This window comes from Maylandia zebra, linkage group LG6, assembly GCF_041146795.1.
Source record: "Maylandia zebra isolate NMK-2024a linkage group LG6, Mzebra_GT3a, whole genome shotgun sequence".
In the NCBI taxonomy this organism is placed as follows: Eukaryota; Metazoa; Chordata; class Actinopteri; order Cichliformes; family Cichlidae; genus Maylandia; species Maylandia zebra.
This window is the reverse complement of record NC_135172.1, coordinates 27,630,138-27,652,774: the sequence shown is the minus strand read 5'-3', so window position 1 is coordinate 27,652,774 and position 22,637 is coordinate 27,630,138. Positions and strand designations below refer to the sequence as shown.

General features: G+C 40.4%; 1 protein-coding gene across 5 annotated transcripts in view; it reads left to right on the top strand.

The window, feature by feature from the left end:
• Positions 1-22,637, top strand: part of grin2bb (glutamate receptor, ionotropic, N-methyl D-aspartate 2B, genome duplicate b) — a 154,509-nt gene that overhangs the window by 119,832 nt on the left and 12,040 nt on the right. For all 5 annotated transcript variants that reach the window (XM_076885003.1, XM_076885002.1, XM_076885006.1 and 2 more), the window contains exons 10-15: positions 3,096-3,249; positions 5,166-5,291; positions 7,036-7,265; positions 8,600-8,760; positions 10,049-10,236; positions 20,301-20,539. In XM_076885003.1, the coding sequence (XP_076741118.1) occupies positions 3,096-3,249; positions 5,166-5,291; positions 7,036-7,265; positions 8,600-8,760; positions 10,049-10,236; positions 20,301-20,539 (1,098 nt within the window). The remainder of the gene's footprint in view (positions 1-3,095; positions 3,250-5,165; positions 5,292-7,035; positions 7,266-8,599; positions 8,761-10,048; positions 10,237-20,300; positions 20,540-22,637) is intronic.

Here is a 22,637-nt window from a genome sequence, read left to right as displayed (position 1 = left end):
TATTGACTGCTTATAACACCCCCCCCCCCCCCCCCCCCCAAAAGAAAAACAAAACAAAACAAAAAGACAAACCAAAACAAAAAAACCCCCATAAAAGTCAACATAACAGGAATCTAAAAGAGTATTGAGATCACAGAAACACACAGCAATCAGAAAAAGAACAAAGACGAAAAATATCACGAGACGAAAGAAGCAGACAGGAGTAGTTATACACTCAAACAAAAAGTCAAGACTAGTTATACACCCTGAGCTGATTGGGAACAAGAAACAAAAGAAGAATGAGAGACAAGTGTGAGCAATCAGGATCATCAGATAACAAAAGTAATATATATATATATGAAGGAAAACTGACCTTAAAGGCAAAACAGGAAATAAAAGAAACACACAAGCATAACTAAGCATGGAACAGGCACAGAAAACAGTGAAGGAGCTACAACTTATAAAAATCACAAATCTAAACCAAAACATTGGATTGCAAACCTGAAACTCATCACTAGACTAAACATAAAGGTAGAATAAGGACTCAAAATCACATGAACTATGACTCACACCTGTACAGTGTCACTAAAGCAGAAACCCAAAGATCGCTAAGAAACAGTAAGACCAGCACATTTTATATGTGAGTGTTTTGTTCAGTTCATTTTGTTGTAGATAGTGAAATAATTTTTGAAACAGCTCTTCTACAGAAACATCTCTTTGCTAGAAGGCCCTAAAAAGGCAGCCAGGTGACTGTAATTCTTTTCATTTTATAAATATTTATTAGTCACTTATTAGCCAGTGTTGTAACATTTGGTGAGAGCTGATATCCAAAAAGAGTAACAGAATTAAGTGGAAGGCGAGCACTTAACGTCTGTTAATTAACAGACATTTTTCTTGACAGATGTTTGACTTGTCACAGTAGGAAAACGACAGGTGTATTAATGATGGCTGCATTACACTGGCACATTACGCGTACAGGGTATGAGATTATAGCAATTATGTGATAGGTTTAATGAAAGCTAAGCTGTGTGACATGGATTGAACCTTACCGTTGAGTGAGACATCAAATTTAATGCATTTAGACTGCATCATGATAAAACTGCTGCAATTTCTCTGCTATTTCTTTCCACACTGTGTCATTCCTGGTGTGGTCATGATAACAGCTGGAGGACACATCAGGAAATAACTGCCAGAGCTCGGCTACAGAAAACCTGCTCTGAACATTTTACCTCCATCGGTTTCATTATCGTGATGTTATCTATATTGTTTATTGCTCCTTTTGTGGTTGGGTCATAGATTTATGTATGTTATGTATAGCAGCGTGTTAATTTCAAAGTTTTCTCCCAGGCTGTCTTTGGTCTGCGAGTCTGCCTTTGGGACTGTGGACCCAATTTGAATGTATTTAGTATGCTTTATGTTTATTTATTCAACATATTTTCATTATTTTCTAATTCTCCCCAGATTTTTAATGATTTGTTTGAAAATATCATTAGAGTACACAGACTTTCAGATTTTAAGCATTTTAAAATCAATTAAGCAATCAAGTGCCTAAAGTATGAAATCAAATACAGATACTGCTACAGTCAGTAAGTGTTATGCTTTAGTTTAATTATTGGTTATTTTTATAGTGAGTTTTATTTCGCTCTAACTGTATATGACGCAGACAGAAAATCCTGTCTGCACACACAAAAAAACAAGCAATGATTCAGTGAACAATGACCAGACTTTCCAAAATTTCCAGTTTTATTATTTTAACTGTCTGCAAGTATCGAGGCCATGTCAAAAATGTAGTTCTTTGAACGGCCTTTGATGTATAACCTATAAATAAGAGAGACATTACTTTGCCCGAAATCCTGGTCCAGCAAATGCTGGTGATTTTTGAACAGTGTTAGCATATGGTGCTAACTCTGTTTGGATTGTGATCAGTGATTTCTTATAAACCAGAAGTTTGATCATCGCCTATTTGTAATGTTACTAAACCACAGTACGCAAAGAACTGCAACAGTTTGACATCTTTGAGTTAATCATAGATAATAAACTTTTTCCATGTTAATTTAGAAGTTTTGGAATTTTTGACGTTAAAAAGAGGAAAAAAACAAAACAAACCCTTTCAGCTTGGTTTTCGCACACTGCGTCATCTCTCTGTTGGTTTCTCACTGCTTCAGCACTTGTTCCCTATAGCTTGGCCTTGGGTGGGGAGAGGGGTGGGGGAGGCTGTGATCAACTCCACAAAAACTCAAGAGGACGCTATGATGGTCCTAATCAGAGATGGGGAAAGAAAAATGCATGTAGAGAAAGGCGGAGTGATTGGGCAAGAGAGGCAGAGAGGGAGAAAGCAGCCTCAAGGAAAGACCCATTTCTCTCCTGCACATTGCACATCCACCACAATGCAGCCTTCACAAATGAACGCGATGTCAGACCTAACTTATCATGACATCGAGCGAATTATTTCATTATTACGATGGGAACATTGATTAGTGAAGATGTGCAGTGTAGTGTAAACTAAGTAAATCTCCAGACCAGTTACCATAGATTGTGGTGTATATTTGCTGCTGTTGTACGTTGGCATAGAGGCAGTGCTATTCAAATGTGCAATGCACCCATGCACAAATTCATTAGTACACATCCTTAAATGCTTAAGCAAGCAGCTAATGATTTAATTTGAACGGGGGAAATAGGACAACAGATGCAGAAAACAGAACAGAACGAGAGAGCAAGAAGAGAGCGGGCCACTATGAAGAAGTGTGACAAACAGAGGGAACAAGCAGCATGCAGGATTCCTGTTCACTCTGGCGTACATACATCCCTTTTTAACAGTCTTTTGTGCTCCTTTTTTATTCATGGCCTGAGGCTCCAGAAACTTTGGACTAAATATACCTGTACACACTTAGAGGGAGGCTGGGCTGGTGGGGAGTTCAGCTCTGACCCAGTGTGGAAATGATCTCCTTTTCCTCCTGATTTCAATCTTTGGGAAAAGCCTGTTGGTCTCTTAGCAAACATGGTGGATAGTTTAAAAATGATAGCACTGATTTACCATCCCCCTTAAAGACCTGGGAATATTCAGCACTGAGCTTCTATGTTCCCCTCCTGTCCGTGTCTGCCTGTTTGTTCCTCAGGTAGTGGATAAGAACGCCCACATGGCGGTGGGTTCGCTCACCATCAACGAGGAGAGGTCAGAGGTCATCGACTTCTCTGTGCCCTTCATTGAGACGGGCATCAGTGTCATGGTCTCCCGTAGCAATGGGACCGTCTCCCCGTCGGCCTTTCTAGGTAAGTAAAAACACACCTGATGGTCCTGGCAGATGTACAGCACAATCAAGAACAATCAGATGCGCACACACGCTCGTATCGCATAATAAATGCAGAATCACAGACAGAGATGACACTAGGTGAGTACATTGCTTGTTTATGGTGAACAACCTGTTCTGGCAGCAATAAAACTAACAACTTTAACAACACAGAGACATAAAAAGCAACAGGGAGCAAGATATCAGTCAAAATCACTTGAAAAAGGTATGGCTGCAGTGATGAGTATTGAAAAAAGTTTCAAGAATCATTTTTATTGTTGGCATTCAATGCAGGTTTACAGAGAAATGATAAATTTATGGCCTTGAAAACAGCAGCTGACAAAAAAATCTCACAACAAGGTCCACGGAGAGGTTATTCTGAAAGTTTAATGGAATAGCAGATGTTCAACATTTTTAGGAATTTTCTTTCTTAATAATTGAAGAAGGAACTTAAAGTTCTGTCCTTTTTCCTTTGTGCCAGAGAATCTCATTTCATGTTGCACACGGGGGCAGGCGTTTTTCACACATTTATCAGGACACTCTTTCTGTTGTTCTAAAGCTCATTGGGATGTTTTAAAGTGAAAAAGGAGTAGGCAGAAACTACAATCATCTTGTTTTGTCAGCTAATTTTTCATGATTTGACAAATGCAGTGTGTTTCCAGTGCATGTTTCCGTCAAAGTAAAAGGTCCTCTGTCCTTTATTAGTTTAGCTATTTATAATATTTAAAGCGCTAGCAGTAAAAATATAATAAGCCTGTTACAAAAACACGTTTCTTTCTTCTTTCATTTCTTAAGTTGAATCTACAAAAAAACAGGTATTAAATATTTTTGCACCAACAAGGTGATTCCCAAAGAGCTATTACTTAAAAACTTCAAAAAATATTTGAGGAAACTGCACAAGTGGAGGACAAAATCCATTATTAAGCAAAGGACACACAAGAACTGGACTGAAAATCAGTGACAATAGGTCTGATGGAGTGGCCCTGTCATGGTTTGGGGATGCGTTTCGGCAACGTGTTGTTGGGGATCTTGTCAAAATTCATTAGAATTATAAACATCCATCAAAGTTTGATCCACCGTGTAACACCATCTGGTAAGTGTCTGATGGGCAAATTAATTAAGTAATAATTACGTTTTCAGCATCACAATGATCCCAAAACACTTAAAGAACTATTCCTATAGAAAGAAATGACAAAAATGCTGCCTAAGAGAGTTGACGTACCAAACATCGACTCTCAAGCTCATTACAATTGTACAAACTCTTTTTTCCTTATATACTTACATGTTGTATTTCCATATATGTTTACACACATTTCAATAAAGAAAATGTCCCATTTTCTAAGCAAAACATAATGAAATGAGGGGTTGTTAAGACTTTAAACAGTACTATAAATATGCTGATTTGTTATTGTTTAAAAAGTGATGTAATGTAAAGAATGAAAGGAAAAGAGTTGGACCTCATGAAAGTGCTTAGAAAAATGAAACTGCAAAATACTATAGAGCTGAAAATTGGACAAATTTAACTGACTGTGAAGTGCTCAGGAAGAGCTGTCTGGTGAACCTTTGGTGGGGATTGTTTTGTCAGCTACAACACTGTGGTGTTTGTCACAGACCATAATATACGATACAAACTACAAAGCAATTGGAAAACGTGCCTCCTTCTCAGTGTTTCTCTTCAGAGGTGCTTGTTAGTGTTCACAGAAACTCAGACAAAATCCATAAATGTGACAAGCACAAAGCACATAGCGTCTGAATACAAATAGGCATGTTGATACCCGAGGGGTGGTGGTGGGGAGGAGGGGGTGGGGGGTTATATTATAATTTACTTTCATTTGCTTTAATGAACTTCCTTTCTCTGTCTTCTCACAACCTCCCTCCCTGTTTCCCTCTCTCTTTCAGAGCCCTTCAGTGCCGACGTCTGGGTGATGATGTTTGTGATGCTGCTGATCGTGTCGGCAGTGGCTGTGTTTGTGTTTGAGTACTTTAGCCCGGTGGGTTACAATCGCTGTCTGGCAGACGGACGAGGTGAGAGGACACACACGTCCATTAACACACAAACCCAGACCCACTCGATTCCTGCTGCTAAAAGGTAACAATGAGGTACATTTTTAGGCAATCTGATGTGCTCTAATGCAGTCTTAGCCAGCAGGCTTTGTTAACTTGAATGCAGCATTCAAACTGAGCCCTCCAGGTGCTAAATTACTTTGACAATCCCGTCTGAATGAGTTCAACTGGAGCTCTGGGACTTCCTACTTGATGTCTTGAGTGCTTATCTGCATCTATAGTCACTTAAGCTCTTTCACTAATGAAAAGGATCATTGGCAAGAACCAGATAGCTGATCTTAAGTATTCTTAGCATCGCTGCGCAAAAACAAAGACTCCTCTGTTCCTGCATTACAAAATCGTTTCTGTTCTCAAATAGTACAGCAGCATTACACCGCCACATCTACGGTTGTAAAACTGCTGAATACAGTTAACAAGATCTGGTACCTTACACTGAAAATGTATGTCAGGTCTAATGATGTCTGACAGTATCAAACAACACTACCCTGTTGAATCAAATGCAGTCTCAGCACTCCATTCATATCAACTTGCCTATCAAAATCAATGGCTCAGATTCATTCTGGGTTTCCTTTTTTTCCCTCTAGCTTTTATATGCTCGCTCTGTTTGACTCTGAGGATTGTATTAGGTTGCCACAATAGCAACCTCTCAAGATAAAATCAGAGAAGTGTTATATTGCTGCTTACAGCCTTTTTTTTCTTTCAAGGACCGAAGGGAATAAAATAGTTTGGAGTAATGTTTCCTACAGTGCTGTTTTCTGAATGTCTTATGGGTTGTGTCACTTAATCGCTGGGTTGTGTAAGGCTGTTGTCCTGTACTGCTGCTGCAGCTGTAGCATATGTAATTGCAGCCTGCTGTGCGCCCATCTCCCCCCCACCTCCCTTCGTCCCTCTCCTCATTTCTGTGGTAGGTAGTGTATCCTTCCTGCCACCTTGTCATACTCCCGTAGAGGTAGGTGGAGCAGAGTTAGTAGTGTGTAACAGTGGGTTGTCATTGCCATGTCTGGAAGAACAGATGTTGACTGTAGAGCACATCCTGCGATCACTGACAAACTAAAGGATGGGGCTAAATCTATGCCGTGTTCCTCCCATCCATCAAATGAGTCCTTCAATGAGTAAATGCAGATAAAGCAAGGTAATACCTGTGATCTGTGAAACTGATCCCTTTTTCAAATCAAATCAAATCACTTTTATTGTCACATCACATGTGCAGGCACACTGGCACAGCACATGCGAGTGAAATTCTTGTGTGCGAGCCCCACAAGCAACAGAGATGTGCAAACACAACAACACAAACGAGCAAAATACAAGAATGGCCAACCTGAAACTAATAAATATATGTACAATATATAATAGTGTATGCATTTCTGGATGTGTATACTAAATATTTTCCTACGTGTGTGTGTGTGTGTGTGTGTGTGTGTGTGTGTGTGTGTGTGTGTGTGTGTATACACATTTTTACAAATTAAATAGTAAAAAAAAAAAATAAATAATAATAATAATAATAATAAAATACGGTATATAAAATATACAGAGTTGAATATGTGCAAAACAAGTGGCATTTATATACAGTGTGGAGTGCATAATGTTGAAGTTCCAGTAGTGAAGCTGAGGTGTCTATGACGTGTTCAGCAGTCTGATGGCTTCTCCCATTTTGCTTTGCATCCTCCTCCTCCTCCCCCTCCTCTCCTGTCATTCTGTCTCCCAGAGCCCGGCGGCCCCTCCTTCACCATCGGTAAGGCCATCTGGCTGCTTTGGGGTCTGGTTTTCAACAACTCTGTCCCTGTGCAGAATCCCAAAGGCACCACCAGTAAGATCATGGTGTCAGTGTGGGCCTTCTTTGCTGTCATCTTCCTGGCATCCTACACTGCCAACCTGGCTGCCTTCATGATCCAGGAGGAGTACGTTGACCAGGTGTCAGGCCTGTCAGACAAAAAGGTGTGAATTTAAGGCAATGTGATAGTTTGTGGGGTGAAGGAGCACATGGGTGTGAACACATGTGAGAGTGGGCTACTTAATTTGGAGTGAAACTAGTGTCTGTTTTATTATTTTTTTATTAATTTACTTTTTCTATTTAGAATGAATATTCAAGATACTAGCCCCATGTTTGCCTACTGGTGGTGGTCAGAAGGCCGGTGACGCCTGTGTCCGGCAGCCTCGCCTCTGTCAGTGCGCCCCAGGGCAGCTGTGGCTACAATGTAGCTTGCCATCGCCAGTGTGTGAATGTGTGTGTGAATGGGTGAATGACTGAATGTAGTGTAAAGCGCTTTGGGGTCCTTAGGACTAGAAAAGCGCTATACAAATGCAGGCCATTTACCATTTACCATTCAATTCAGTTTTATTTATATAGCAGCAAATCACAACAACAGCCACCTAAAGGTGCTTTATTTTGTAAGTTAAGGAGCCTGTATTACTGCAGACAGCAGCCTGCTTTGAGCAAGCACACAGTGGGAAGGAAAAACTCACTTTTAACTGCAAGAAACCTTCGACAAAACCAGGCTCAGGGAGGAACAGCCATCTGCTGTGACCGGTGGGGGGTGAGGGGAGGAAGATGAGACCAAAACCCCCCCAAAATATTATGGATGAGTGTTTCGATTCAGTGCTTTGAACTTATTTGATCTCTCTGCTAACTTGCTACTGTAGCTAGTTTTGATGCAGGTGCAACATGTGGTTTTTCAGAATGGGGCCGTTAGCTTATTGTAACTGGTAGTTTAATGTAATAGCTCAGTCACAGAGTAAAAATAGATAGAACCTCCTTACAACAAATAAAAAAAATGCTTGCCTGGCGGTTGCATTTAAATTTTTATTTTTCCTCTGTCCAGAGGTCGAGGGTGTTACACTCTCAACATCTTTCCACACTTGATTGCAAAACGATTGCACAGATTGCTTCTCATAAGGGGACACAACCCTGTATGGATGGATGGATGAGACTGATGTGCATTTTGAATTTGTCATTTAATCTAGAAAAATTAAAAAATTAACGATTGCATCAAGTAATTAAATAAGAAATAAAACTAAGAAACTAAAACTGCTGTTTTGATCTTTTCAGCATTTTTATGCTTCTAACATAAATTGCAGATCTTTATTCTGAACTTGATCTGATGAGTCATACATATTTGTCTAAACATGTCCAAGGATTCTTCACATCTCTAAACAGTTAGTTGATTTTAAGCTTGCTAAAGTCCTGCTTAACAGTGCATTAAAAGGATATTTGATGCAGCTCACTGCTCTTTTCTCTGTGTGTTTTCTTTTCCCGAAACCCCCCACCGCAGTTCCAGAAGCCTAACGAATTCTCACCGCCGTTCCGGTTCGGCACGGTGCCCAATGGGAGCACAGAACGCAACATCCGCAACAACTACCGGGACATGCATGCCTACATGACGAGCTTCCACCAGAAGAATGTAGACGAAGCCCTGTACAGTCTGAAGACTGGGTGAGGAGCAGAGAGATAGCGGGCCTGATGTGGGACGCTAGGAGGGAGTTGAAAAGATTTCAGGAGGGAGAAGAGAGACTGTGTTATGGAGCCGTAAGGTCCTGTACTGATGCAATACACAGAAAAGATGATGAAGGAAAAAGGAGAGGGAGACAGAGGAAAAGAGAGCATTCTGGGTAATGTGGGTGGGCAGCGTATCTGCCTGCCACTGGCACCCAGAATAGCAGCGTAGCATGCGTTTGCTCTGAAAGCTAGGTAACATCTTTACTTCCTCTTCACTCTTTCTCTCTCCCTGTCTTCAAACGCTTTCACCCACCACGGCTGAAGAAAACAGAACAGGGACGAACCTGTGATGAAGGGCACAGAGGTCCTGGAGCCCTGAGGGGCCCTTGGTGGAGATTTGTCACCAATCTGAAGACCGTCATGTCATTGTATCTGTTAACCCAGGGTTAATATGGATAGAACACAATGCAGAGGTTTTACAGGAAACATGGCAGTTCACCACCCCAGACCCTGAAACACTTTGGTCTCATGGTCAGTTTAGTTACTGGGCTTGAAGATTCGTTCTCAACACTGGAAACAAAAGTGATATATTTTACTTCTTCACATCTGAATGGAATTGGTCATTTAAACAGCGAGGTTTATATTTGAACTCTATGACCGGTGTTTAGGTGTTATCTATCACATGATGACACCTAAACAATTTCCATGACAAGAGAACAACCTAAAATAGATTCCTTTCCTCATTACAGAAGAGTTAATGGCCTAAATTTCTCCTACCTGGTTTACTGTACTAATTTATATTTTATTTGTATTTTACTTGAATTGCCTCTGTGCTATTACTGCCTTAAAAAGATCACACAGTCTTGCCTTGTAGCACTTTATATGAGAGAAACTCAATTTCCTTGTAAATTTTCTCAGTGTTTTGCAATTTCTTATGAACTGTTACCTGAAAAAAAGAGAATTAATACCAATTAATCATAAACAAGCATAGCTTGGAGTTTGCAGTCAGTGCAGTGGATACCAGGTCAGGTCAACATGCAAAAATGTGCAGAGACAAACATATCATTAAAAATGACTTACCCGCCTTTTTTCTTTACTGCCTAATCACACCGTACTTTACAGGGAACCTCTCAGACCATTCAATGACACAGATGATTGTGATTCAGTGTCTTAAAATCTCCATTTGACATAATGAATCGGTGATTTGAACATTGTCACTATTTGTGGTGAAGGTGGCTTCACAGCTTTGACTTCCAGCTCATTTTTCTTCTGTCATCCTTCACAGCAAATTGGATGCCTTCATCTATGACGCTGCAGTGCTAAACTACATGGCTGGCAGAGATGAGGGGTGTAAGCTGGTCACCATCGGGAGCGGCAAAGTGTTTGCCTCCACCGGATACGGCATCGCCATCCAGAAAGACTCAGGGTGGAAACGGGCCGTGGATCTGGCTATTCTGATGCTATTTGGAGATGGTAAGGAGTGAAATGATGCAATACAGGAAATTAATAAATATTCTAGTGTCTCGTATCTCATATAACAATTATACAAGTTATGCAAGTCATCACAGTCTTAAAAGATTAGATAATTGTCATGTAAATTTAGTTTTTTAAAGATAATGATGTGTTTTTAGTGTCATAACTGCAGTGACTATTGCCTACTGCAGAGAGGGCTTGGGCAAGTAATGTTGTGATAGTGATATTACAGGCAAATTAAATAGACCATTACTTTTAAGAAACTTCTGCTGCAGCCTTAATTTGTACAATAATCATTCAGGTTGAAAATAACAAAGTGAAGTCATGCTCTCATCGGGGTAGTAAAACTGGAGTCATGGAAGGAGCAGTGACTCAGAAGGTGGCCGGTGCTCGCTATGGTGACAACCCAAGAGCCTGCTGATGAAACCCAGCAGTCAGCGAGGCTGTCGAGCTGCAGGATGAGGCCTCCAGAGCCAGGTTGGCTCATCGCAGGCCTTAATCAACAGCGCGGTACCAGCAGGCCTGAAAGGCTGCAGCTGCTGTGGCTGTAGAAATGAAAGTTTCAACGGGGGATGGTTTGGTTATTTGGTAGCTCGGGAGGTGTTTTTGCAAAAGCCCGCTTTGGCAAAGAAATTAAATATTGACCTTAACTGAACATTGCTAGGAGTAAAGCTGGACAAAGGTGGTCTTGAAATGCTGAACCCTGTAGATGTTGTTCGATTGTTGTGATCGTCTTATGTCTCCACATTGATTTCAGGAACAGGGCCTACGGAACGGCAGAGTGATTAGGTGGAAAAACCAAATTCAGCTCGAACACCTTAAATATATTTGATTTGTTCAGGCTCGGTCTGGAGCACATCAGTAAGGATGGTCCTATACATATATCAGTGACATGATTTGAATGTTTGTCTGCAGCAGTAATATATCGAAGGGGGTTTGATACGGCCATTAAAAATTCTATATTTCGATTTTGACTCTGTTTTGAGTCAAAATAAAAATATAGTAACTTTGCTTAAGTCAAAGTTTTCTTTTTACCTTTGTAATATTGAACACCCATAGATCATCCACTGTCTAAAATAAGCAGTTTTAGCACCTCTTCTCACTTTAAGCCTCCTTTACTATGATCGACTGCTCCTCGTGAACACAAGGTATGGACAGCAGGTGGGTGTGTTCATCTCAGGTGGGTATGGTTACCAGGTAGGTATCGTCTGGTGGGTATAGCCATCTTAAACAGAAAAATAGGAACAGGGATGTTTACTGTCATTCACAAAAATCCAAAATTAGAAAAAAAACTGGCCATATTTTATCACACACACACACACACACACACACACACACACACACACACACACACACACACACACACACACACACACAGATATATGTATAAATACATATATATGTATTTATACATATATAAATACATATATACACACACAGATATATGTATAAATACATATATCTGTGTGTGTGTGTGTGTGTGTGTGTGTGTGTGTGTCAGAAAAGAATAATAGGTCCACTTGAAAGTAAAGTCCTTCCCATTTTTTGACTGATGTACAGTTTAATAGATACAGACATATAAAAACTTTAAAGCTCAGTCTACAATGAAAAGTACATACATTTTTAAAACCTTCACCACCTCCACTGGGTGATACGTGATATGTGCAGGGAGTTCTGGGGCTGAGTGCTTATAACCAGCACATTTATCTTTCTTTAAATTGGTGCTGCAGCTTCATCATATATTATGGTGGCACCATTACATCAATATGGTGTTATTTCAATATAAAGGAGGCAGAGTCCTGAATACAGGACTCAAAGGAGAGGAACTAGAAAATAATGGTGTTGACACCGTCTGTGAAATGTGATACTGTATGCATCACAGAGCAATGCTCTCAGTTTGCCGGTTCTGTTTTGTTTTAAGCTCCAGCTCCGTGTGTTTTGGGTGGTGACTGAAAGAAAGCAGCAGGATGTTTGATGTCATTCTAAAAGAGTGATGATGATGAGAGCACTGATCCACGAGAGGCTTAGTATTGAGCTGCCACCCTCTACATGATCAGAGTATTGGGCTAGCAAACAAGGTTTGGGTACACAGTGATGGTGCAAACTTTGCAACTCCTTTTGGACGAGGGTTGGCTACAAACTGCTGGCAGAGGTTCGTGCAGTGAGATAGGTGACAAATGAAACTATAGTGAACCTAGAATGAATTCAGCTCATCTGTATCACAGTCCCGTGAAAAACCAAGTACACTCCATTATTCAAAGCTTGTAGAACCACCTTTAGCAGCAATAACTTGAATTTTTTTTCTGTGATTTTGTCAGTCTCTCACATCTTTGTTGGGGGATTTTGCCCCAGTATTTTTTACACATTGCTTCAATTTATTGATTTTTGCACTCATTTTTTTATGCACAGCTCTTTTAAGGTCTGACCACGACCTTTGATGTGTGGATTTTGACTGGGCCATTGCAACAGCTTAGTTGTTTTCTTTTTCAGCTATTCTGTTATAGATTTGTTGGTCTGCTTGGGATCATTGTTCTGTTGCATGAACCAAGCTTTAGGGAGTTCATGGCTGACTGAATGACTGCAATGGGCCAAGGTCCTGTGGCTCAAATCATCACCCCGCCACCACCGTGCTTGACAGTTAGCATGAGGTGTTTTCGCTGATATGCTGTTTCGAGTTGTGGTGGTTTTCTCCAAACATAGACTGTGCATTCTGGCCAAAAATCACCTTGGTCTTGTCTTTCCAAAGAACATTATTCCAGACGTCTTGTGATTTGTTCAGATAAACTTTGCAAACTTAAGTTGTTTTGCCATGTTCATTTTTTTGAGAAAAGCAACCTATCCAAACAGGCCATACTGGTTTGGGCTTTTTCTAATTGTACTGTCATAACACGCTAACTAAGGCCTGTGGAGTCTGATTTGTATCTACAGAGTTTTTTTGCAGTTTCTCTGAGTCTGACTTTGGGGTGAATTGGAGTTGCTGGGATGTCCACTCCTCAGAAGATTGTGGCGTTGTATTAACATACACCTTAATGCTCCAGACCGGAAAACTGAAAACTTTTCTGCTTTTGTAGAAGTGTATACACTAGATGTCAATCATTTACTCAAGCCCGTAGCATCTGGCTGCTACTTACCCTCTGAATTCCTGAGGAAGCAGTAAGGGTATACTTAGTTTTTCCTAGGACTGCACTGAAACCTGGGAAAGCTCTTTTTTTCATGTGACTGTACATACTGTAAATCACCAATTGTCACCAACTTGTCAGTGGTGGTAGTTTCTCCACCCATGAAACGTGCAACTGCTGAATGTAGACTGTGTTATTTGTATAAATTAGTCCAGTCAGAAATGTTAACAAGGGAAAAGTTCGAGGGGTACTCCAGGGGGAACTAAAGCACCCCAGGAAAATAGTTTGATGTCCTTCGCATATTGGTAGCTGTGAAAGGGAAATGCAGTCTAATTAATTAATTTAAATGAAATGACCGACCCGGAAGAGTCTGTCTGATATTTGTGTGAAACAGAAAATAGAGTCTGACCTTTAAAGTTATATATTCAATACTGTTCAAAAGTCTCGAGCCATCCTGCGTTTCTTTATATTTTGTTTCCAGACTTTCTGGTAATTTTTTAAAAGAGGTCTCGAGGCTTTCAGGAGGACTTTCAAAGTGTTTCTTTGGATATCGACTGCTTTTTCACTAGTTTTCAGTCTAGTTCTTGTAGCTGATTATTTTCAGGGATTTTTTTCTTCTTTTTTTTTTAAACCACATAACTGTGACCTATGAATTATTCAAGCATAAAAAGACACCGCACTCAAGGTATAAAGGTGTTGTGTCAATACATAACAGACAACCTAGCAAAGATTCTGCTGAAGCCTAATCAGAAATGGTCTCTTCCTTAAGAAGCCAATCTTACCATGATACCATGCATCTGATTGGCAACAGTTTCAGTTTTCAGCATGACAATGATCCCAAACGCTCAGCCAGTGCAGTAAAATAGAACCTGAATAATAATGGATTGGATTTATATAGCGCTTTTCAAGGCACCCAAAGTGCTTTACAATGCCACTATTCATTCACTCTCACATTCACACACTGGTGGAGGCAAACTATGGTTGTAGCCACAGCTGCCCTGGGGCAGACTGACAGAAGCGAGGCTGCCATATCACGCCATCGGCCCCTCTGGCCAACACCAGTAGTGTCTTGCCCAAGGACACAACGACCAGGACAGAGAGCGCGGGGATCGAACCGGCGACCTTCCGGTTACAGATACGCCTCCCAACCCCCTGAGCCACGGTCGCCCCATGTTACACTTTCTATTCAACACTGAGTGTTTTGAATAGAAAAACACTCAGCATGACTCACCTATCAGTCATGGATTGTCTGTCCAGAGCCTTGACGGCAACACTGTTGAAGCAGTTTAGGATCATTTTGACTGAGAAGAGAACAAAAGGCAGCCAACATCCAAAGAAGAGCTTTGAATGTCTTTCAAGAAGCCTTCAAAAACATTTACTCAAGACTACTTAAAGAAACTACCAGAAAGCTTGTTCACAGAAGTTCACGATGTGTTGAAGAATAAAGGTGGTCATACCAAAAATTTACTTTTAAGTTTGTTAAAACTGTACAAATTCTGTTTTACTTATTATCTTTTCATCTGTGATGGCATGTTTCAGTAAACTTATTCCTCATTTTCCAAGCAAAATTTTAAAAAATGAGGGGTGGCTCAAGACTTTTGCACAGTACCCTACTGTACTAAAAAAATAATAGTGAAACTACCGCCTTGGTCTACTACCGTTACATTTTGTACCTCAGGAAATAAAAGACACAACTGTTCCTGATGTGAATCTTTGCCTTCAGAGAATACACCTTCTCCACTTCGACTGATAGCATGTCCTCCACACTGCTCACCTCACTACCTGCCAGATCTTATACTCTACAGCACGCTGACACACACTCATACATACACAGACGTGGCCTTCCAGGTGCTATCACTTTCCATTGTGTCGTGCGAGATGGATAAAGAGGTCAGTACGGAGAGAACATTCACCTTGGATCAGATCGTTCGGAGTCAGATTGATCCAGACGTCGACACACTGTTGGGAACTTCCCGAGTGGCGTACATTAAAGTGCTGGCTTGTGAAAGGATGTGATTGTGACATGTAGCTGTGTGGATGCTTGAGTGTTGTGACACATCTCCACGAATTTATCCAAATGGAAGTAAAATCTTGCCGTGTACACGAGGCCAGCACATCAAGCATTACCTCTCATTACCTCTTGCAGATTGTTTGGCTGTCAACACACATACAGGTTAAGAGATCAGACTCATCGATGTTTGCTCATTTCCGTTGCTTCCTGTTTGAGTCAAGTTGTATGCAGAGGGGAAGGGGTCAGTAGCGGCTTTGCAACAGGAAATAGTGGAACTGCATACAGAATAGCCAGGAATGATGCAAGATCAGGAGGAACAGGTAAAGGTGGAGGAGAGGGGTGGGGTGGGAACAATGAAAAATAAGAATAAGCAGAGTAATAGGAGAAGAATTTTAATCATAGATATTTCTTTCACATGATAAATTCTGCTCATTAATCTAATATATCATCAATTTGGTTCACATTCTACAAAAAAAGCGCAAGCTATGCAGATTTAATAGCAGTAAGTATTCAGTTTGGAGAGCTGTTGCAAACTGTTTAGATGAATCAGTCATGCTGGAGCTAAACATCTGTTTGGAAATTTAAAGGGAATCAATGAATTCCCATTTGTGCTTTGTAGTCACAAGTCAGTCTAAAAAGTAGGTTATTCTATCAAATATTTCTCAGGCAATCTCCCACCACTTTGATCATTTAAATTTCCTTTTTGAGGCCATTTATTTCCCAAATCTTTCTGCCCTAATGTGACGTGATGCTCATTCTATTGTTTCAGCTCTGTTGATGTGACAAAAGTAGTTCTTTAATCACCAAAAAAATCACCTTGCAATGGATTGCATTTCCCCAAGTTGAAAGGTTATACTCCTTGTTTTAGTCCATCCAATGACTATCTGTGTGTTACTCATCAGCATGAAAAAACTGTCAGCCCCCCACTTTAATACTACCACATAACACAGTGCTCTGTATCCCTCACTGAGGCTCATTTTGGTCTTAATGTACCAACCTACTGTTTGTCCCAGCAAGTCTAATACTTTTGTTTTATCAATGGAGTCTCAAACAGTGCACAGCTTTGCCGTCTTCATTGGCACTGTGTCTCTTACTCTCACCTCGACATATGGACATAGATGACATGCATATTTTGTTTTTTTTAACATGCAGGGTTAATATTTTATCCTAAGCAACAATCTTTCCCTAAACCAAAGTAGTTTTTCGTCAATACACCCAAACAAAAATTAAATGAACACAAAAGTTGAAAAATGTAACTAAAAACAGAATGCATCGATTTGCAAATATTCTAAACCCATGTTTTATTCACAGTAAAATGCAGAAAACATGACATTTTGAAAGTGAGACATTTTTATTTCATAAAACAAATATTAGCTCATTTTGAATTTGGCAGTAAACGTTGGGTAACAAAAGGCTGGAAAATTAAGTGGTACTAAAAAGAAACAGCTGGAGGAACATTTTGTAACTAATTAGGTGAACTTTCAACAAGTCAGTAAAATGATTGGACCATCGAGCGGCAGATGGCCGCCCATCCCTGAGCTTCATTCTTCTGGAGGTTTCTTCCTGTTAAAAAGCATATTTCCTTTCTACTGTCACGCAAGTGATTACACATGGGCTACATGCAGTGTTGGGGAATAACGGAATACATGTACCTCCGTTACGTATTTAAAATACAAAATATGAGTAACTGTATTCCGTTACAGTTACCGTTTAAAAAGGTGGTATTCAGAATACAGTTACTTTGTTGAAATAAATGGATTACACTGCGGTACTTTCCTGTTTCATTTTGTCGCGGGTCAGGACTGTTTGGGTTTTGTTTGACAGCTACGTTCTGTTGTTCCAGGCGGCAGCGCTACGGTTGCCATGGTTACAGGGTGACGCTCTCTCTCTCTCTCTCTCTGCGACTGTGTGTTTCCTGGGTGAGAGAGCGCCTTTTCGTTGTTGTTGTTGTGCTAAGCTAACAGGCAGAATGCTACAAGCATAGCTCTAAAGAATGTAGCATCATGGCCAGTGTAGTCCGTGTTGCAGGGAGAATGCACTGCCATACACATTATGGGTCTGTGAGCGCGAGGAGGGAGAGAGAAAAAGGGGAGTGGAAAGGTTGGAGTTGTCATCGAGGAAAAACGGGAGCTGGAAGCATGTAAATATAATAATAACCACTTCAGCCAAGAAGAGTGCCTGACGAGCCCAGTTGTAAGTAAGCTATTAAGACTCGACTGTACACCGTGTTCGTGTTTTCCTCCGAAAACAATAAGTTCCGTTGGAGCAGTCTTTCAACGCCTCTCTCTGTCTCTCGCAAGAAAAGTTGACCCACACAACAAAGTAAAGCTATTTTTCGGCTACGAGCCGACAGGGACCCCGCCGTATTAGTCAGAGGTCCCTTTACTACAGCTCGGAGTCGCGGACCTTCAGTAATAGTAATAAATCACACAGCAATAGTACATTCACGTTGTTGTAAAAAGCATGATAATATATTAAGTAATCCAAAGTATTCAGAATACGTTACTGTCATTGAGTAACGTAACGGAATACGTTACAGAATACATTTTGGGGCATGTATTCTGTATTCTGTAATGGAATACATTTTAAAAGTAACCTTCCCAACACTGGCTACATGTGATTGTTAGGGTTTTCTCTGTATTATTGTAGGGTCTTTACCTTACAGCATAAAGTTGTATTGAACTATTGTACTGAACTAGTTGTACTGAACTATAAAGAGAGCATGTTTGACAGGCAGAGTTTCTCAGAGGCAAAGATGGACAGAGATTCCCCAATCTGCAAACAAAACTGTGTCTGCAAGCTGTGGAACTTCATCCTAATTATAGAATATTGTTCTGCAATGTAAAATTGCAAAACTGAAGTTCTAATCATGTATATTACATAGTATCAGCAAAACATCCAGAGAATCTGGAGAAATCTCTGTGCGCAAGGGACAAGTCCATAAATCAAAACTGTTTGTAATCTTTGGCTGCTCGGGCAGGACTGCATGATTCTGTCATAGAAATCACTGCACGGACTCAGAAACACTTCCAGAAATCAGTGTCTGTGAGACGACTGCGTCATCTAAAAATGTATGTTGCAAAAACGTAGTCATAAATGAAAATGATCCAGAAACACCGCCGTCTTCTTTTGACCTAACCTCTTTGAAAATGTAATAAGACTAAGTGGAAAATGTCAATTTTGAATTTAAGATTCTTTTCGTAAAACATGAATTCTGCATTCTCCAGACCAAAGAGAAGAGGCTCCATCTGGCTTGTAATCAGAGCTCAGTTCAAAAGCCTGAATCTGGTGTTAGAGCATTCTCATTCCCAACGTGTCACATACCGACGATTTGTAACGGCCCGAGGCATTGCATAGTAACGTGAAAGGTACCCTTCCACATCCTTTTGAGACGATCCGGATTCTCAATTGAATCTAACAGATTACCACTTGTGGCGGTAACACATCTCCGTTTCCAGAGCAGAGGCTCCAGCCCTCCATTCCAGGCCTAACTATAACCTTAATCCTTAACCAAAACCTTAACCCTATCAGATCGTGTTTTCCAAAGTGATTCCAAACAGCTCTCATGCCTCCGAGCGCATAACATACTGACGATTTGTCACATAGTGTTGGGATGTTATGTGTTGGGATGGGAACATGTTTGTTAGAGTCTAATGAACTGGAAAGGCACCATTGATGCTGAAAGGTATATATAGGTTTAATTAAGAGCAACATTATTATGCAGATAATAATGGACTCAACTCGTGATGTTGCTGCCATCAAATTCAAAATGACCTTATTTTGTTCTTACATTTTCTTTGTTTAAACATTTGATGTTTTCCAAAGTGCAAAACACAAAACTCCTAAACGATCTACAATGTAATCTGCGTGTGTTGAAAATACCAGCAATAATTTTTAAAAATGTGCATATGATACAAGCGTAAATAATCCAGAACCACCGAGCACTGGTTTGAACAAAGTCACTGTGCTCTGCTGCTTCGTGATATTTTCTATGTAAACTCAGCAGTGGGTACACAATGTTTGTTCATACTTGTTTATCCATGTCTTTTTATTTATTTCGTTTTTACTATTTGCCTCATTAGGAAGAATAGTGGAGTCAAAAAGTTCTTATTGGACTTTATTGGTGTTAATTTGTTAGTATTGTTCACTGTAAATTGACAAACACTGCAATAAATGCACAGCAATCGTAATTGTGTGGGGAAAATCTGATATTGTGTCAACCACTTCTCCCTCGACCGCTCCAACCTCCTGATGCAGACTCTATTGTTCTATAAAACAGGGCCATTATCTCGCTGTATTTAATCATCAGGACACTAGTGTTGAAGGACTTGTGTGTACTTCTGTGACACCCATCAAATCTGGTAGAAAAGCAGAATTTGACCCCTCTGGATACAAACACAGTGCACACGACCACACCTATGTGTGCAAACACTCACACACACAATAGTTTTATGTAAGCAGCAGGAAAATACCTTATACACACCATAAGCTCATACACAGATCTAACAAATCTCTCTGGACGTGTCCTCCCCCTTTAGTAATCTCCCCGGGGATGCGGAACTGGCGGCGACACAGTTTTTAGACGGAAACCCTTCTCACATGACCATGCACACTTCCTCTCCTAGGACTGCTGAGTCCCAGCAGGCAGTTGTATTTTTGGTCCCCCCCCCACCAACACAACAAAGGGGTTAGCCTTGCATAAGCAGTCCTTAATGAGGAGGCTTGTCTGGGGGGCATTCAGTCAGAATAATAGAACGTGACATTTGTTGCATGTACATGAGACCTCAGCTGTTTTTGGCAACAATGGCCCATCTAGAAAAAACCAAACAAGTGCCGTCTTGTTTTGTACACATATTTATACATTTAGACACCTACAAACCCATCTGCATGTCACACTTGACCAGCGCTTTTGACCGGTGTGTATGTGTCTCCAGGTGAGATGGAGGAGTTGGAGGCCCTCTGGCTGACGGGCATCTGCCACAATGAGAAGAACGAGGTGATGAGCAGTCAGCTGGACGTGGACAACATGGCAGGGGTCTTCTACATGCTCGGGGCTGCCATGGTTCTGTCATTCATCACCTTCATCTGTGAACATTTGTTCTACTGGCAGCTGCGCTTCTGCTTCATGGGCGTGTGCTCTGGAAAGCCCGGATTCACCTTTTCCATTAGCAGAGTGAGTGTGCTCGTGTTTTATTTTAGGTCTGACCTCTGTCCTTCTGACAGAAAGATCACAGGAGTGGCTGTTTTAAAACCACTGGCTGTGGTTGAGGTGGATGGAGTCAGTCAGGGAGATGCGATGACTCACCTGAGCTACCTGCGGCTTCTTTTTTTTTTTTTTTTTAGCTCAGGCTGTTGTTAACAACAAAAACAAATTCTAGTGATATAAAAAAAATACTCCAGATAGCTGCTAGAGCCCGTTATTATCTATTCAAACTCAATTTAATACTGCCAGTCATAGACAAAGAAGGTGTTTATCCTTTATCCAATTATGTGCATTTCAGTGTCACTTTTGTTAGTTAACATCTATTTCATATTTTATTTAGTGGAATTAATGCAACAAGAAAAAATCCTATTTTACTTTATTGGTGGATTACTTTAGAGATCATTGCAGGGCAGTAACATAACTGACCTCTGAAAGCACTGATATATGGGTTTACAACAGCTGCATCTTAAATAAATAACATAGGCAACAAATGTCCTTCCAGAAACTGATCTTACCCTCTGGCAGCCATCTTGGTAACACCTCTGGGGAACTTATTTGGCATTTAATTCGAGGTCTCTGTCACACTTAACAGGGAGAAAGCCATAACTTTAATTGTAATGGTTACCAGAACTATTTATTTATTTATTTATTTATTTATTTATTTATTAACCTTTATTTAACCAGGAAGATCCCATTGAGATTAAAAACCTCTTTTTCAAGGGAGACCTGGCCAAGATAGGCAGCAGCAGATGTCTCACAGTTACAGAAATTACTCAAACACAGGCAGCAACAACACACATGCAACAATAAGTGAAAGAATACAAATAAAATAAAAATAAAATTCAATAAAATTCAAATAAAATAAAAAGTCAGTTAAAATGACAATCAATCTAATTGAAACAGTTGCATGTTATGGACTTGGCCTCAAGGATTCGTAGTTTAGATTTAAAATCACTTAATGAAATGAATTCAGTCATTTTCCATTCCTTCTGCAGTTTGTTCCAGGCCGAGGGTGCTAAATGGACAAAAGCTCTTTTACCAAGTTCAGTTCGGGCAAATGGAACAGAAAGCAACAAGTAACCATGCGGACGAAGAGAATACCGACCAGCATGTTTCATTACAAGCAGGGAACATATATAAGAAGGCAGCAACCCAAGCAACCCAACCCAAGTGAACTGCATGTTCACATGAAATGGTGAAAAACAGCTTCAAAAGATAGCACTTAGACTACATATATGAGAAGTTATGCAACGTTACAGCATCCAGGAGCGACAACAGCAGCTCTTCCTAAAGAGCATGGAGCAAATGCTGTGCTAAATCACATGATCAGTACACTAAGACAAGAAATCTGAGTGAACTTGGGTGCATTTTTGTCTTTTCTATGATGACAAGTCAATATGTTGATGTTGAAGCTCTGCTGTTCACATGTCAGTGCAAAAACAGAAAAAAGAAGAAAGGACGCTTCATGGCCCTGATGTTCGATCCTGCAGGTGCTTCTCAGCAGGCCAGGTATAAGTACAAAAAAGAGAAACAAAGCCCAGGAAAACTTAAAAAAAAATAAAAAATTTCCAGCCTCTACAAATATGACCGTAAAGAAGTACTGAGACACTTTGTCATCAGCTAAACACCCGATAACGCCCATCAACTCTAACACAAATGGCTTATCCTGTATTTTTATCAGTTTTGTTACATCCTCCTCCCTTCACCTCCAACCGGTCACGGCAGATGACCGGCCCTCGTCGATGACAGCCTCGTTCTGCTCTAGGTTTCTTCCTGTTAAAAGGGAGTTTTTCCTTCCTGCTGTCACCTAAGTGCTTGCTCATAGGGGCATGAGCACAGGGAGTCATATGCTTGTTGGGGTTTTCTCTGTTTTCTCTGTATTATTGTAGGGTCTCTACCTTACAATATAAGGCACCTTGAGGCAATTATTGTTGTAATTTGGTGCTACATTAATAAAACTGAATTGAATGGAATTGATTGGTTCTTTGGAAATAACAAATTAACACAAAAAGTAGGCATTTCAGAGGCTTGACACAAACTGTTTGTTATCCATATCTGAAAAGCAAAT